This window comes from Temnothorax curvispinosus, unplaced genomic scaffold (assembly GCF_003070985.1).
Source record: "Temnothorax curvispinosus isolate PA1 unplaced genomic scaffold, ASM307098v1 QBEX01017263.1, whole genome shotgun sequence".
In the NCBI taxonomy this organism is placed as follows: domain Eukaryota; kingdom Metazoa; phylum Arthropoda; class Insecta; order Hymenoptera; family Formicidae; genus Temnothorax; species Temnothorax curvispinosus.
The window spans coordinates 1-14,524 of record NW_020227043.1 but is presented as its reverse complement, the minus strand read 5'-3'; the positions used below and the strand labels follow the sequence as shown (position 1 = coordinate 14,524).

Below are 14,524 nucleotides of genomic sequence, written 5' to 3'. Positions count from 1 at the left end.
TGTCAGCGTTTCGGAGAACACCCCGTATAAATCACATCTGCTTTCACTCGAGCGGTATGTCGAGCGCGCGATATCGAGAGCGTGAAATCCGAGGCGCGTTAAATCGAGATTCGGCGCGAGCCGCATCGTTAATTGTCGACGAGCACGACGAGCAAATCGATCCTCGGCATTTTGCTGTCTTGCTCGCGCGCGAGACATATTGATCAAGCCGCCAAGTCGACGGGGATATATAAAAGCGTACGTACAGAAGGGAGCCTATCGTGAGCCGCTTCGAGCGGAATCGAGCATCATGATTTTATCAGACAAAACTAGATCGTTTATATTGGCCGTTTGCACAACTGTAATATCGCGTTGAGACGTAAGATATAAAGGGAGAGGAAAACATCGGGATCATTAGCTTAGAGATTCTATACAATTTAATTTTAGAAATCTCGAGAGTCAAGATGGATTTTTCAGCTCGTATAAATATAATGATAGTGAATATTCCAGGAAGTCTTATAAATGGAGATGGTAGTAGATATGATTCGCAAAATTTCAGAGACCGAATCTTTAGAGAAGCTTTTTAGGAAGATTCTTTAACGTAAAAGATCCGTACTGTCTCAGAAATCAGATGTCATTCCAAGAATCTAAAAATTTGTTACCAGATTGACAAATCCCGAAATAAAGAAACTTCGAAAGCCAAGATAGATAATATCGAAGACCAAGTAAAAAAGTCGAGAATTAAGTAACAGTTAGGCAGATTTCACCGAAGCTATGTGGAAGAAAACGAGTGAAAATCACGCGGAAGCTGTACGACCTACAGCTTACGGCATGTCGACATCTTTTTTTTTCTCTCTCAAACGACGTAAATGTCGCTAATGAGAAATGAGAGCCTTTCCCAAGGTGCCCACGTGCCTTCTCGAGCTTGTTCATGGTGCGTTAACTCGAGCACTGCTTCAAGTCTAGTTAAACTTAATTCGAGCGGAAGACAAGTAATACATTATCCCGTGATAAAAAGTCGCGCTGATCCATTTTGACGTAGCTCTCGTTTCCAAAAAAGGAAGAAAAATAATACGCTAAAAACGTGAAACGTTCCTGAATGCTTGTAGCCGGTAGATTGCTGTATATTCGCGTATAAATGCTATATCGTGACAGAGAAGTGTCACGCGACGAAGATACAAATATCTTTGTCGTAACGTCGCGAACGTGAAGTGAGTTTTGGCGGTCGCTGCACTTCCATCAGTTCCGTGGCGTGTATACAAAACACACGACGACGGTGATGGTGTCCACACACACACACACACACACGCACAGCAAGCGGGATATAAATATCTCCTCGACCAGGCCGATCTCCGAGAGGCAGCGCCGCGGCTTTTCAGCACGTTGCTCCCGTAACGCATAAACGTCGATATAATTTATTCAACCTGTCGTTTTAGTGATCTCAACGACTCACATCCTTCCCTTATCAGTGACCCGAATACGAACCCCTCTTTCTCTCTTTCTCTTTCCCTCCCATCGTCTCTTCAAGCTCTCACGCCTTAATTAGTCGCGCGTGGCTAATAATCCGCCCACGTCCGATGGAAATTATTTCATAAATAACAAAACGGATGTACGGTTTTTTAATTATCGAGTTTGTTAAAATAAATGTCTAAAAAGATGATTACGAAATAATATAGCAGCGCTCAAAAATTAAATCTATTAAATAACTTTTTGCTTTGTGTTTTGTGCGGTTTTGTATATTAGTAAAGGAACGTCGAGCGATTTGCGTTTCGCTCAGAACATTGCGGCTTTAATGTTAATCTCGAGAGGCGAGGAGTAGTGACATTTCGCGGATGGGAGATGGAATCCTAGATGCGCGTGTCTCGCGATTGCAGAATCGCGGCACGTCGCGGCATTAGCATAAACTCTTTGTTCTCGGCGACGAATGCCTAAGTCGGATTGCGCCGTTCGATCGCTCGATATCGTCTCGGCCCTAATGCGTCGGTATGCGCTTCTCCTTGGTAAACCACACCGAACGACTAAAATGTCGACGCGGAAATTTCACGCGGGCCGAGATTTTATGAAGTGACGATGTATAAATATCAGCGCGAGACGAAGATAGAAAGTATTGAGAATAAAAGCAGGCGGCCGATTATTTGTTACCAATTTTTATAATAGTGATTTACATTTGTTTCATAATTTAGTATTATTTTTGACATTGAATATTATTGTTCCTAAAATAATTTCTTGAAAAAAGAATATAACTTTATATAATATATGATTCATCATTTACTTAAAAATATAACTTCGTACATTAAAGGGCAAATTCTCCCTCGTGCACGAGGCGAGCTAGGAAAGGAAGCGAGTGATAATCTCGGAAAGATATCTGTCAAAGTCACAGAATATTGCATCGATTTGTGCGCAGGGGGTACTGACCTTGTGTGTTTCTTGCGTACACGAACTTGTTTTACGCGTGACCATATGGTCGACATGTGCATTCTCGGCTCTAACAGCCGCACGTGTGCAGCAGGATGCGGCCGCGAACGAGCGTGAATAATCGTTGGAATCAGCGCGCGGCCGTCTTGGTCATTGTCACTTGTCGTTTACCACTGTCTAGCGAATTCAAAGCAGATCGAGCAATTCAGTCTATTTTATACAAGCCATTGAACAATTCCTACAATTTCTTGGACATATCCATATAGTGACTCACCGCGCGATTCTCCTAAAGAAATATTTCTTCTTCATATACGGATCTTCAATTAAAAAAAATATCGATTATACTCTATAAAAGACTTTCGATATTACTTTACTGTATAAATGGATCTATATGTGTCCATTGATGAAATAAATTCTGAAATATGATTCGGATCTCGAGTAAAATTGCGACGAAGGTCTTATCGAATCATTACTTATTTCGAGATTCTGGAGAGTCGACGTGGAATTTGTTTATTCGACACTTCGAGCGACGGTTTTGTGCGATATCGTTAGCGTCACTGCAGATCCAGTCGCTATTGAATGCAACTTTGAAATAAGCGCAACGCGAGCGACCGACACAGACGTTGCGAGGAGCGACGTAAGTCTTTCCGGTTTCTACTCGAGTAATGGTGGTAGTAGGAGCAGCAGCGAGCAGCGAGTACGAGTACCCGTAATCCGTCCTGCGGCGTAGTAGTGACCTTTCAGCCTCAGGATACTGCCTACCTTATGCAAGCCTTTGCTGCATGCGGCAGCGGCGTGTCTGCGGTTTCATTCACAACGAGACGCACGCGAGAATCTCGCCGCACTCGGTTCCTGTTAGCACGAATGCTTAAGTTTAACAGGCCGATACTTATCCGAGTGCTCCACGAGCACTGGCTCGCATTAACTCGAGCGAGCAGGAAGCATTTAAAATTTAAATGCACACGCCGATACGTCGCGATAGCGAATTTATATTACGGAGATAAAGTAGTTAGTTTTCCAGAAATATTTGTTACGCTAGCGATATCATCGAAATTATTTTAAACTTTAATTTTGAATCTTTACTTCAATTTTTCAAATGTATTTCTAATATTTAACACGATGCTTTGATAATTGCAACTTTCTAATTGCACATCGGGAAGGCACATCGTGAATCAGCGATAAATTTGATAATCGCAATTGTGTAACTGCAACTCGCTGGTTAGGCAGATTGCGTCACGTATTTTCACATCAAGTATATAATCCGGAAATGCATGGTTATTATTTTTTGTTCGCGAGATATTACCTCAGTATACCGTATAACATTTCGCAACGCTGACAAATTCGTTATGCGATTTTACGGTCCGGTTCTCTTGATTCAACGGCCGCGAAATGGATCGTGTATTATTAATCTCCCTCTGTCTGGTTTGTATTCGCCGGGGCTAAATGACTGCTCGACTGCGTGGGAGCCTAATGAAATACAGATACACCGGTGTGACAAGGGCTAAAGACTGTGACTCACGGTCATGCCCGTATGGTCGATTGAGCTGCTTCATAAAATTCGCCCAAGGATCGACCATGAAATTAATATCTTTAATATCTCACTTGTAAGATTTAATAATATAACAACTTTAAATTTTATGAATAGCTTATACAGACTTTTATAAATTATTATTTGAGCTGCTCCATAAAATTCGCCTAAGAATCTCGACCATGGAATTAATATCTTTAATATCTCACTTGTAAGATTTATAAATAATATAACAACTTTAAATTTTATGAATAGTTTACAGACTTTTATAAATTATTATTTGAGCTACTCCATAAAATTCATCTAAGAATCTCGACCATGTTATTAATATCTTTAATATCTCACTTACTGTGAGATTTATAATATAACAGCTTTAAATTTTATGAATAGCTTACAGACTTTTATAAATTATTACTTGAACTGCTCCATAAAATTTGCCTGGGAGTCGACTATGAAATTAATATCTTCTATATCTCACTTGTTGTGAAATTTATAAATAATGTAACAATTTTAAATTTTACCGAATGGCTTATAAATTTTTATGAATTATTATTTGAGCTGTTTTATGAAATTCGCCTGAGGCTCGACTGTGGAATTAATATCTTCTATATCTCACTTGTGAGTTTTATAAATAATCAAACAATTTCAAATATTACGAATGGCTTACAGACTTTTATGAATTATTATTTGATTGACATTCGCCTGAAAGTCGACCATGGAATTAATATTTACTGTATCTCACTTGTTGTGATTCATAAATAATGTAACAATTTAAAATTTTATATACGAATGGCTTATTTTCATGAATTATTATTTCTAATCGACGGAGTTTCACAATGGCAATTTTTATAAGCAATTACTATTACGAATAGAGAATACTTTAACGTAATTTTTTTAAGATCGAACGGCGTAATTTCTTTGTGATGAAGTAAATGTGAAGTTTGACGGGAACTAATAATGAGTTGTGAAAAATGGGTGGGTCGTGCTTTCTGGCTACTTTCAAAAGGATATTATTAGCCATGTCAGAGGCTTTTCACAGTTCTCCTCGCAGGTGCAACATCCGGCGGGGTAGCTCCATTCGCTCGTTTTACGGCAGCTAATTGCTAATTAGGAGGTACAATAGCGGTACGCATGTTTGCCGGGAGTTTGCCGTTGTCATCACTACCGAAGTCGTCACGTTTGGTCACGGTCATATCTATTCTTGACCCTGGTAGATGAATGCAAACCATATTTGTTGACGGCAATTATGTCGGGTATTGCTTGCTGCAGTGCTTCGTTATTCTGAAAGTAGAACTCGTAAGCTCGCTTTGAAATGAGTTTACAAATAGAAAAACTGCAAACTAAAAACAATTACGAAATAATTATTACATAAATGAGATTCCTTAAAATCATAAAGCGAGTCATCATAATAATTATTATAGTTATAATAAATAAGCCTTTAAATTCTTCAATTGAAACAATCGATAAAAATTTAACTGGAAATGCAGCTCTCAAACTCTTTTTTTTCTGTGAGTATCGCGATGTAATTTGATGGCGAATTAATGGACAACACCATTTATTGACGGCGAAATTATATATGTTAATAAAAATCGCGGCACGGAAGAAGTACGGCGACCGATATAGCCACCTTGCTAATGGCAGTTCAGCCGCGTGCGATAAGATATTATCGTTATCACTCGTGACGGTTCGCGATTGCGTAATGCGATGTGTACCGTCGCGTGCGTATACGCGAGTGTCTGTCGCAACGTGCATTTACGAGGAAACTGACAATGAGCCAGCGGGTTAAGAGTAAACGATAAGAATTGATAAGAATTTTTCGTATTAACTTCCCACGTACTTATAACTTAATCTGAGATTTGTAATTCTCACAATTTAATTCACTTGATTCTACTACTATGTTGCCAGACGTAGCAAGGGTTGGATCAAAGGAATGTCCCCGGATGATTCGAATATTCATCTCATTAGGAACTCTGCCCTCGGGATTTTGAAGCCAATTCGAGTGCTTTACGGTCGTTGAGCTTTCCTCGATAATTATACACGAAATCACGGCTCGAATAATTCAAATCTACGCGAGAAGAACTTTATTTGATTTTCTGACGCATTTGAAGCGACGTTGTTATAATTACATAAAACTTACTTAATTATACCGAAACTAATCGATACCGTTGATAACAATGTTGCAACTGTATTTTTAAGAATATTTATACGTATAGATTTATATACACATATTTATTTTTTTAAATATTTAAATATATGCATATACAGTTATTATTTTTTAAATGCTATTTTATCTATGGTATCTTTCGGAATATTTCTTACATTACATTATAAAGTTTCAGCTTCTAAGCGACACGTGTAACTTTTATCAAAGTACATTTGGGCTTTGATCTAGTATAATTGATCTCTAATGACGGTCCTGGTTTCAGGTCTCGAGAGAGCGGTGAGTGAGTTACCGCGAAGAGGAGCCAGGAGGAACGAGTAGTCGGCGAGCCGAAGATGCCGCTTCCGAAGCGACTGGTGGAGCCTGTGCACGTGGCACGCGGCACCATCCCTGATGACTTCCCGCTGCCATCGGAACTCGAGGCAGCCACCAATGGTACTCTGGCCAACACTATCAGGCAACTCTCTAGCCTATCGAGGCACGCCGAGGATCTCTTTGGCGAGCTGGCGAGAGAAGCGCACGGATTGAGCGATCGAGCTAATTCCCTGCAGGCTAGGATAGATCGTTTGGCCGTCAAGGTCACCCAATTGGACAGTAACGTCGAGGAAGGTACGTAAAACTTGCTTGTTTCAATTTGCGGTGAACCGTGATACGAATTAACTGAAACGAGAAAGAAAGATAATAAAGTTATGAAGAGTTAAATGAAGATCCTACATAATGTTGAGGGCTTTTTATTTTCTGCGCAGTCTCGTTGCAAGATATACACATGAGGAAAGCGTTCAAAAGTTCCGTGGTGTTCGACCAGCAAGTCGTCTCCAGGGACACCATGCCGACAGCGATGCTGGAAACGTATCACCAATGCGACACGCCGCCGCCCCTGGACAAGCTTAATATTTACAGGTAATTAGCGGCGTCATTTACATTAACTTAAATAGTTTAATTTGGAAATGAATGGGATGTTAATTATTGCCTTAACTTCAGGGAGGATGGCAAGGACGGCTTGAAATTCTACACCGATCCGAATTACTTCTTCGACCTGTGGAGTCAGGAAATGCTCAAAGACACGGAGAAGAAATTGCACGATCGAGGAAAGAAGGTAAGAATCTTCGACATAATAATACATTCAAAACCGCACCTCGATAACTATCGTATTATTTATAACATCTGTGCTATCGTATTTAGAATACGAATTAGTCGAGTCTGAGTCTTTGATCGTTGAAGTTGTCGAGGTGCGCGAATTCGTAGACCGAACTAGTTTCTTATGATTATTTAACGTGTCTAATGCTGCGAATTCTAACTACTGAATTACTGTCCCCTTCGTTGTAGAGCGAGTCTGAATATGCCGAACCGTTCAGAGAGGCAAGTCGATGGTTTGGATCTTTGTAGTTTCTTTTTAATCTCTCTTATCCCTCTTACGAAACATCCAATAGTGTCTCAGTGAATCGATCGATCGTCACTTCACTCTCATCGCATAATCACCCTCTCTGTGGTTTTTTTTTCTTTCATTAACCGACCTTTTTGCGCGCTGATATAGAGACTGACGCTCGCTAGATGCTCGCTTTCTCGAAGTTCTGTAGTTGTGCTAATAGCCACGTTTTCTCAGTGGCGATATACTTTGCGTAGATCGAATGCGAATAGATTTCTTTGTCGAAGTCTAAGTCTGTCGACTCTCTCGACGCGGCGGGATCGAGAAGGGAGAGCGCAAAAGTTCCATCTACGCAGGGCCTGATTTTGACTCGAAGTCCTTCCTTACCCTTTCCGTAAAACTGAGTTGTGTTTTTTGATACTCGATACAAATCTCTCACACCTACCGTCACTTTGTGAATCACTTATGTAATGCCGTTCTTTGCAATTTTCATGCAAGTTTTGAATGTACTTTATAGAACTGCGTTATACTCATCATCCACCGATTCATCTTCGATCGACACCGGTACCCACACGATCTCGATCGTCTCATCGTCCATTTCAGGATTGTCTCATCTCCACTTTACCATATTTGTCGCGTAGAAAATAAAAGTGTTGTTATGAACAGAAAGAATAATTTTTTTCTCATAATAATAGATACTTATTGCGGAATTTAAAAATGATAATTTCGCGGAGGCATCACTTTTATTTTCTACACATATTACATTCATATCCCACTTAACTATTGATCCAGTAAATTTTAATTGGCTTAGAAATAATTTATAACCATCCAGTAAATTTTAATTGGCTTCATTTTTAAATAATTTTAAGATCTTTTTTCCTCCAACTCTATACAAAATTCACCAAAACGTCCTTAGTCGCTGGATCAATCGTCGGATTGTTTTCAACTTGAACCGATTGTGCTTGACTTACATGCGATGCACCTTGTTCGTTGTCTCCTTCGTGTATACATTTTAAATTGCTTTTTTTCTTTCGCGAAACAGCCGCACAGGCCTCGGAATGAGGGTGGCGGCGGAGGAGGCGGCAGGCACAAGAAGCGCGTGAGGCAGCCGCATAATACGAGGGAACGGCAACGGCAACTGGCAGTCGGCCATGGCGAATACATCATGCCGACGCAGGCGGTGCAGTACAGGGCGCCACACAATGTACAGCCCGACGATGCGTTACTGGGAATAGTAATGACGGATCCCAGGCCGCCCAGACCCAACAGCATCGAACTGCGACGAAGCTACCCTCCAGAAGAACAGCATCTCTACAGCCCGCCGTCTTCCGATCTCTACAGGTGGATATATCGCGACAACGTAGCTAACAATGATATAACTGTTAACTCTAAAATAATAATAGTCCAATAATAGTACATTAATAATCAGAATACTTTTTATTTCTTTTTCTTCTTCTATTTTACTTTTTTATTGCTAAGGACTCTGTAGATTCTCCCGTGCTGTAGAATCAAAAAATTTATACTTTTCTATATAATTAATGATTTTCTCTCGCTGCAGGGGAACGAACTATATGACTCAGGGCTACGATGATAATCCATACGGTTCACATTACGCCTCGGGTCAGGGGCCGCCCGGCAGCGAGGCGTATCAAAGTCCCGGCGGTCAAAGCACCCCAAGTCGGGGCGGTAGGTCGCGACCGTCACAACCGCCACCGGCTCCGCCGAGTAACGCTTCCAGCAATTCCACGCCCACGGTGGCGTCTGCCAACAACACTCCCACCAGGGGAAGATCCATGAGCACCGGCAGGGACACCCTACCGCCGCCACCACCACCACCAGGAGAAACCATGTCTCCTCCTTCCATGAATGGTATGTTAGTTATGTTAATTTATCATCACTTATAGTAATCGTATTTGAGTGAGTCTCTTTAAAAGATAACAAGAGTAATAATAACTTATTTTGCACGATGCTTTCAGGTTCCATACCTCCGCATTTGCTGAACAGGAGCGGAAGTCGGTCGGACAGTCCTCTACCAAGCCAACGTTCGACACCAACACCGCCGAATCATTCAGGCCAATTGGGAGCGGACGAGACAGATCCAGCACCCCAGGATCTTCCGCCACCCCCGCCCACCCCAGATCCCACCCCGCCAAGACCCATCTCACCTCCGTGCAACATCCCGCCACCTCCACCACCGCCGCCTCCTCCACCGGTCGTCAACGGACCCACGGCGCCGTTACCGTTGACAAACGGCGATATCGCGAAGATGATTGCAACCAATCCGCCGAAGCTCAGGCCCCTGAAAAGCATTGTGGATGGCCAGCTAAAGAAACCCGTCAACCCGAATATTCCATTGGTCGACCCGCGAAACGACTTGCTCAAAGCGATTCGCGATGGTACATTTATACCCATATTTTATGATTTTTAATTACGTTAGTTAATTTGTTAATTAATTAAGAAGGAGTAAAACAATTTCGGATCTTATAAAATCTTTAATACTTTGAGTAACTCTATGTTAATGAAAAGTGTGTAACATTGCTTTAGCCAAGACATTTGTCTTTCAGGCATAAAACTGCGCAAGGTAGAGAAGATCGAGCAGAAGGAGGTGGAGCGCGTGAATGCGCTCAACGACGTCGCGTCCATCCTGGCGCGTCGCGTTGCCGTCGAGTTCAGCGACAGCGATTCGGCATCGGAGAGCGAGTGCGACAGCGAAGGCTGGGGTGAGCAGGAGAGTAATCTGGCGTGACCCAACTCCCTGTCATCCGCCGCCGTTTCTGCCTCTTAAGGAAACGGCCGATCAATTCGTTTCGATGCTCCGACGCCACCCTAACGTTCTCCGGCGCTGTAGCGAGCCGATCTATTCTGTTTCTCGTTTAGTATCTCCATGGCCGATATCTCTCTTCCGTGGAATCGCAAAACGCTCGCGCGCTTTAAACATTATGTATTTAGATTATGTAAATTCTGAATTGTAAAAGGATAATTTTGCACAATTCTCTCAACGGAGATCATTCGTCATGGAGAATACACAGATATGATCTTAATTTATTATTGCTCGTCGACGAACAAAGACAATGTAAATTTCATTAATGGAAATGATTGTTCGCTCCTTTCATCGCGTTATTAATATGAGAAAAATTGAAGTGATATCGATATTCACATTATATTTTTGCTCTATTAATCTTCTGTGTTGAGACATTTATTCTGCAAAAAGATACAAAGTATCACTCGATTGAAAACAGTGGAGGAGTCGAAGAAAACAGTGTTAAATTTCTGAGAAAAAATTCTTGAAAAATATATTTGAGTTTCGACGATTTCATGGAATCGTCAATCATGACATCGTCCTTTTGTCTCACAAGTCAAGTCGCAATATTGAACCGACTGGTCGGTCAATCAGTCGAAAAAGCAATAGCACTGTTTAGTTTAATCATTCTGTTCTTAGGACGTCCTCGAAGACCTGCTAATTGCGGCCAATTTAATCGCGAACGTAGTTCAACCGAATCGCGATTCGAATCTTGAGTGCCAGCGAACGGAGCACTCGTGAGCTCGTAAAAAAAAACAATGCGAAGATCACGCACTAGTTAATAGTGTAATTCGTAGATCCAGGTTGTAAGTTTCCTGGAACGGCAGGAACATCCTGGAAAAGGCGGCTGACAGCTTGAACGCCACATTTATAGTCTTTTTAAAATACTGCGCTTTAAATTAAAATACCTTCCGCATATTTCCGGCTTGTACGGCTCTCTCAGAGATCACAGTTTATATAGGTATTGATAAATATATATAACACATATATATTATTTTATATGTTATCATTATATAATCACTGTATAAATTCATCCATCAAGAAAACATAAATTTCTATAAATTTATATGAATTTTCGGAACGAGAGAATGTAAGAAGCATTAAATAAGAAAAGGTACAGACTAGATTTCTACGCGTAATCTTGGTATTTATAAATGAGATATAATTCTGGTCATGATAATAATATTACAGGGCGTTCAAACTGTTGGCAGAAATATGCGCACACAGAAAGAAAAAGTGAACGTCGACTTGCCGAAGTCGTGGCTCACCAGGTAGTAATGACTTCCTTCCCGGCACATTCCATAACGACGCTGTACGACGGTGCATGACGATCGTTCACTCGTACACACTCATATACACGCGCAGACACACACACACATAAATAAATAATATAAGATAATAATAGTAATAATATATAAGCGTCTCTACTTACCCCATAGACGAGCGCTCCGCGTAAAATCTATCGCACTATCGACAAGGCGACGCGAGTTAAACCAAAAGGGCGCAGGGCTGGGTACTCACGAGCGAGACTGTAAGATAGAAAACTTTAATACCGAAGCTCCTCTTTCGTATAATTCTTTGTCGCGACAGCCCTCCGAAATTTTCTTATCCTCCGCCGTTTCTTAAGCCGCGATCTTCCATGTTACGGCGTCGACCCGCAAGACGATGCGAAAGTAATCGCGCTAGTTTTATGGATACACTGATTGTGAATATCTTTTATCCCCGCACGCCTCTTTTTTTCCAAACAATTTTACGCGATGCATTGTTTTGTGCATCATTGCTGTATGACAATCACGCGTACGATAAATGTCTCAGTTTTTTTTCAAGAGGAAGAAAACAGAAAGCGTTTCGTAACTCAAACGGGGCGATTACTTTTTGCGTCATTTGCGGAAACTGTTGTGTCGAGAAACCAAAATACTTTCGTTAAACGATTCGACTAAACGTGCGAGGGAGGATTAATATTTTTTGGCGTATCCATTAGCTTGTAACTCGGTGGGAAAGAAGGCGAGAGAAAAGGGTCGTAGGCAACATAACATGTTGTTAACGACGCAGGAAACACAGTTGCCAATCGGAGGGGAGGAAGAAATATGTACGATTGTGATTTATTTTGCATCGATGTTGGCGAAACACGACGACGACAATTCTAGATAAGTCGGTACGCATATGTATACCTACATAAATATATTTAAATATGTATGTGTATATATGCATACGCAGATATATATAATTATATATATATATATATAAATATATTATAGAATATATTAAAAGATATTGGTCGCGTTAAGAATTACCGCGAAGTTTCACGGCGGTGGCGAGGAAGACGAGCGTTTTTTTTTTCTCCGCCACCACCGCTATTTCCCCGAGAGTAAGGATCTGTAAATTTTCTTGTACGTACCGCAAATCTTCTGTAAGTAAACGCGAAAATGGGGCGAGCGATTCTGTTGGACCAGGTAAATGGACACCCGAAGACTTTTGCTTAGAAGAAAGCTGGACGAGTCCGGGTATTCTGGCATCCTCCTCCGTGCTTATTATTTAAATTCTTCTCAGGAAATAGTTGATTTTTATTTTCCAGAAAGTCCAGTAAGGTTCATCTTCGCGCTTCGTACACTTTGTTTCTTTTTTATTTTACAAAGTTTAATTTTTATCGCGGTGTTCGATCGACTTCGACTCGAATAAGCGTAATTGTATCAAATGCGTTGTGAGAGGGGCAGAAGGGCGTGCCGAATCATCAGCAACGACGTGTGTACATTTACATGAGTCTTCGAATATAGCTTCGGAAGCTATAATTTACAGTGTAACGATAATCAACGAGGCTTGCTGAGACGAAAAGTGAAGTGCCCGACAGCTCGAGCTTAAGTTTAATTTATTTGGAACTGGAACGAAGAGTGGTGCAGGCGATTTGAAAAGGGAAAATCGCACGATTTCGCGTAGATTAATCAAATCAAATCAATTAGTCTTTAATTTCCGATTTAGGTAATATTATTGCGCCTGTACAGCGATCAACTTTCCTGTAAGAGTCAAGAGCATTTGACTAACGAATTATGTTCATCTTTATTTCGGAAAAGTAATCGATAGACAGTGATTTCGTTCAGCCTCCTACATGAATTGTACTTCACGTCAGAAACTTTTTATTTGAATAATCCGTATTTTGCATACGAGATGCGCCAACGACTCTTTCTAACGAGATAGCTCTTTTATTTCTTTGTAAAAAAATATTTTTGAATCAATCGTTATGAAAAATTCATCGGGAAACAGTCAGTTATCAGTTTCACAGAGATGTTGGCGCATCCGGTATACAGGCAAACAGCGCGCAGTGCAGATCGAAACTAGACATAAGGACATTAGACGTAAAAGGTATTCTTAGCTATCTCGCCAATTTACGACGCAGTATTTATCGGAGGTTTTTTCTAAGGAGAAGACAGAGGGAAAAGGGGAGAGAAGAAAAGGGGTGCGAAACGGGATTCTCTTTTGGATGTAGGCTTCTCGATATCGTGCGAGTTTGTATGAACGAAATAAATATAGTTGTCACTCGTCTCAACCGCGCTTTCCGCAGGGGGGGTTTCCCGTAAAACTAAATTATTGTAAAGCCGTTGTGTACCTAATGTCCATGGGTATTCCAAAGCTTATGTAAAACGAAGTGTATGCTCGTGATACAGATATATATATATATAATAATATATATATATATTCGAGAAAAAAACGGTCGTCGGGGGATCGATCGGGATCGGTAACATCCGAGAGATGAGGAAAGAAATCGACGATTTGAGGACGGAGAATGGGGGAGGGGAGGTCTGGGGTACGAGTCGGTCTCCGGGACTCGCGAAGGGATCCATCCAGGTTGCAAGAACGTCATTTACCCACACCGTTACAAATATACGATGGTATTATTAATAATAATAAATTTGTAGCAAATCTGTACAAAGCCAAATAAATCAAAAAAATTTCGTAAATCCTCCACCCCGGATTATCTCCATTGTCGAAGAAAATCAGTTCCTTCGGATTGACAGTGATCTCACAAATCGAAAAGCGTTTCCGAATCTATCACGCCTCTGGCATGGCGTACCGTTATTTTTACCTTAATCCGCAATCTCCTTTTGTTTCGTCGTGTCCTTTTGCTTCGTTTAATGTCCGATTGTCTTGCGAACTATTTTGGCGCGATTTTCGGCGAGGGCATTCACACCGTGGGCATGTGTAATAAAATTAACATTTTATTTGAAAAATCGAGACATACACAGATGCGAAAACAATGATAGCACATTCTGGTAGCACCGA

General features: G+C 41.1%; 1 protein-coding gene across 2 annotated transcripts; it reads left to right on the top strand.

Moving 5' to 3' along the window:
• Positions 1 to 6,353: 6,353 nt before the first annotated feature.
• LOC112467394 (wiskott-Aldrich syndrome protein family member 3) lies at positions 6,354 to 14,209 on the top strand. 2 transcript variants are annotated; one of them, XM_025035987.1, is made up of 8 exons: positions 6,354 to 6,692; positions 6,830 to 6,983; positions 7,065 to 7,179; positions 7,410 to 7,442; positions 8,492 to 8,790; positions 9,008 to 9,318; positions 9,426 to 9,845; positions 10,014 to 14,209. In XM_025035987.1, exons 1-8 carry the CDS (start codon positions 6,419 to 6,421, stop codon positions 10,193 to 10,195), a joined length of 1,788 nt encoding a protein of 595 aa, XP_024891755.1. In that variant the 5' UTR covers positions 6,354 to 6,418; the 3' UTR covers positions 10,196 to 14,209. The 2 variants fall into 2 exon arrangements, with proteins under 2 accessions (XP_024891755.1, XP_024891756.1); XM_025035988.1 differs by lacking the exon at positions 7,410 to 7,442.
• The last annotated feature ends 315 nt before the right edge of the window (positions 14,210 to 14,524 follow it).

Bases quoted from the DNA above. Each gene is read 5' to 3' on its own strand.
- LOC112467394 (XM_025035987.1), top strand. From the start codon at position 6,419: ATGCCGCTTCCGAAGCGACTGGTGGAGCCTGTGCACGTGGCACGCGGC. The intron at 7,180-7,409 runs GTAAGAATCTTC...CCTTCGTTGTAG, and splicing joins TGCACGATCGAGGAAAGAAG to AGCGAGTCTGAATATGCCGA. The intron at 7,443-8,491 runs GCAAGTCGATGG...TTCGCGAAACAG, and splicing joins ATGCCGAACCGTTCAGAGAG to CCGCACAGGCCTCGGAATGA.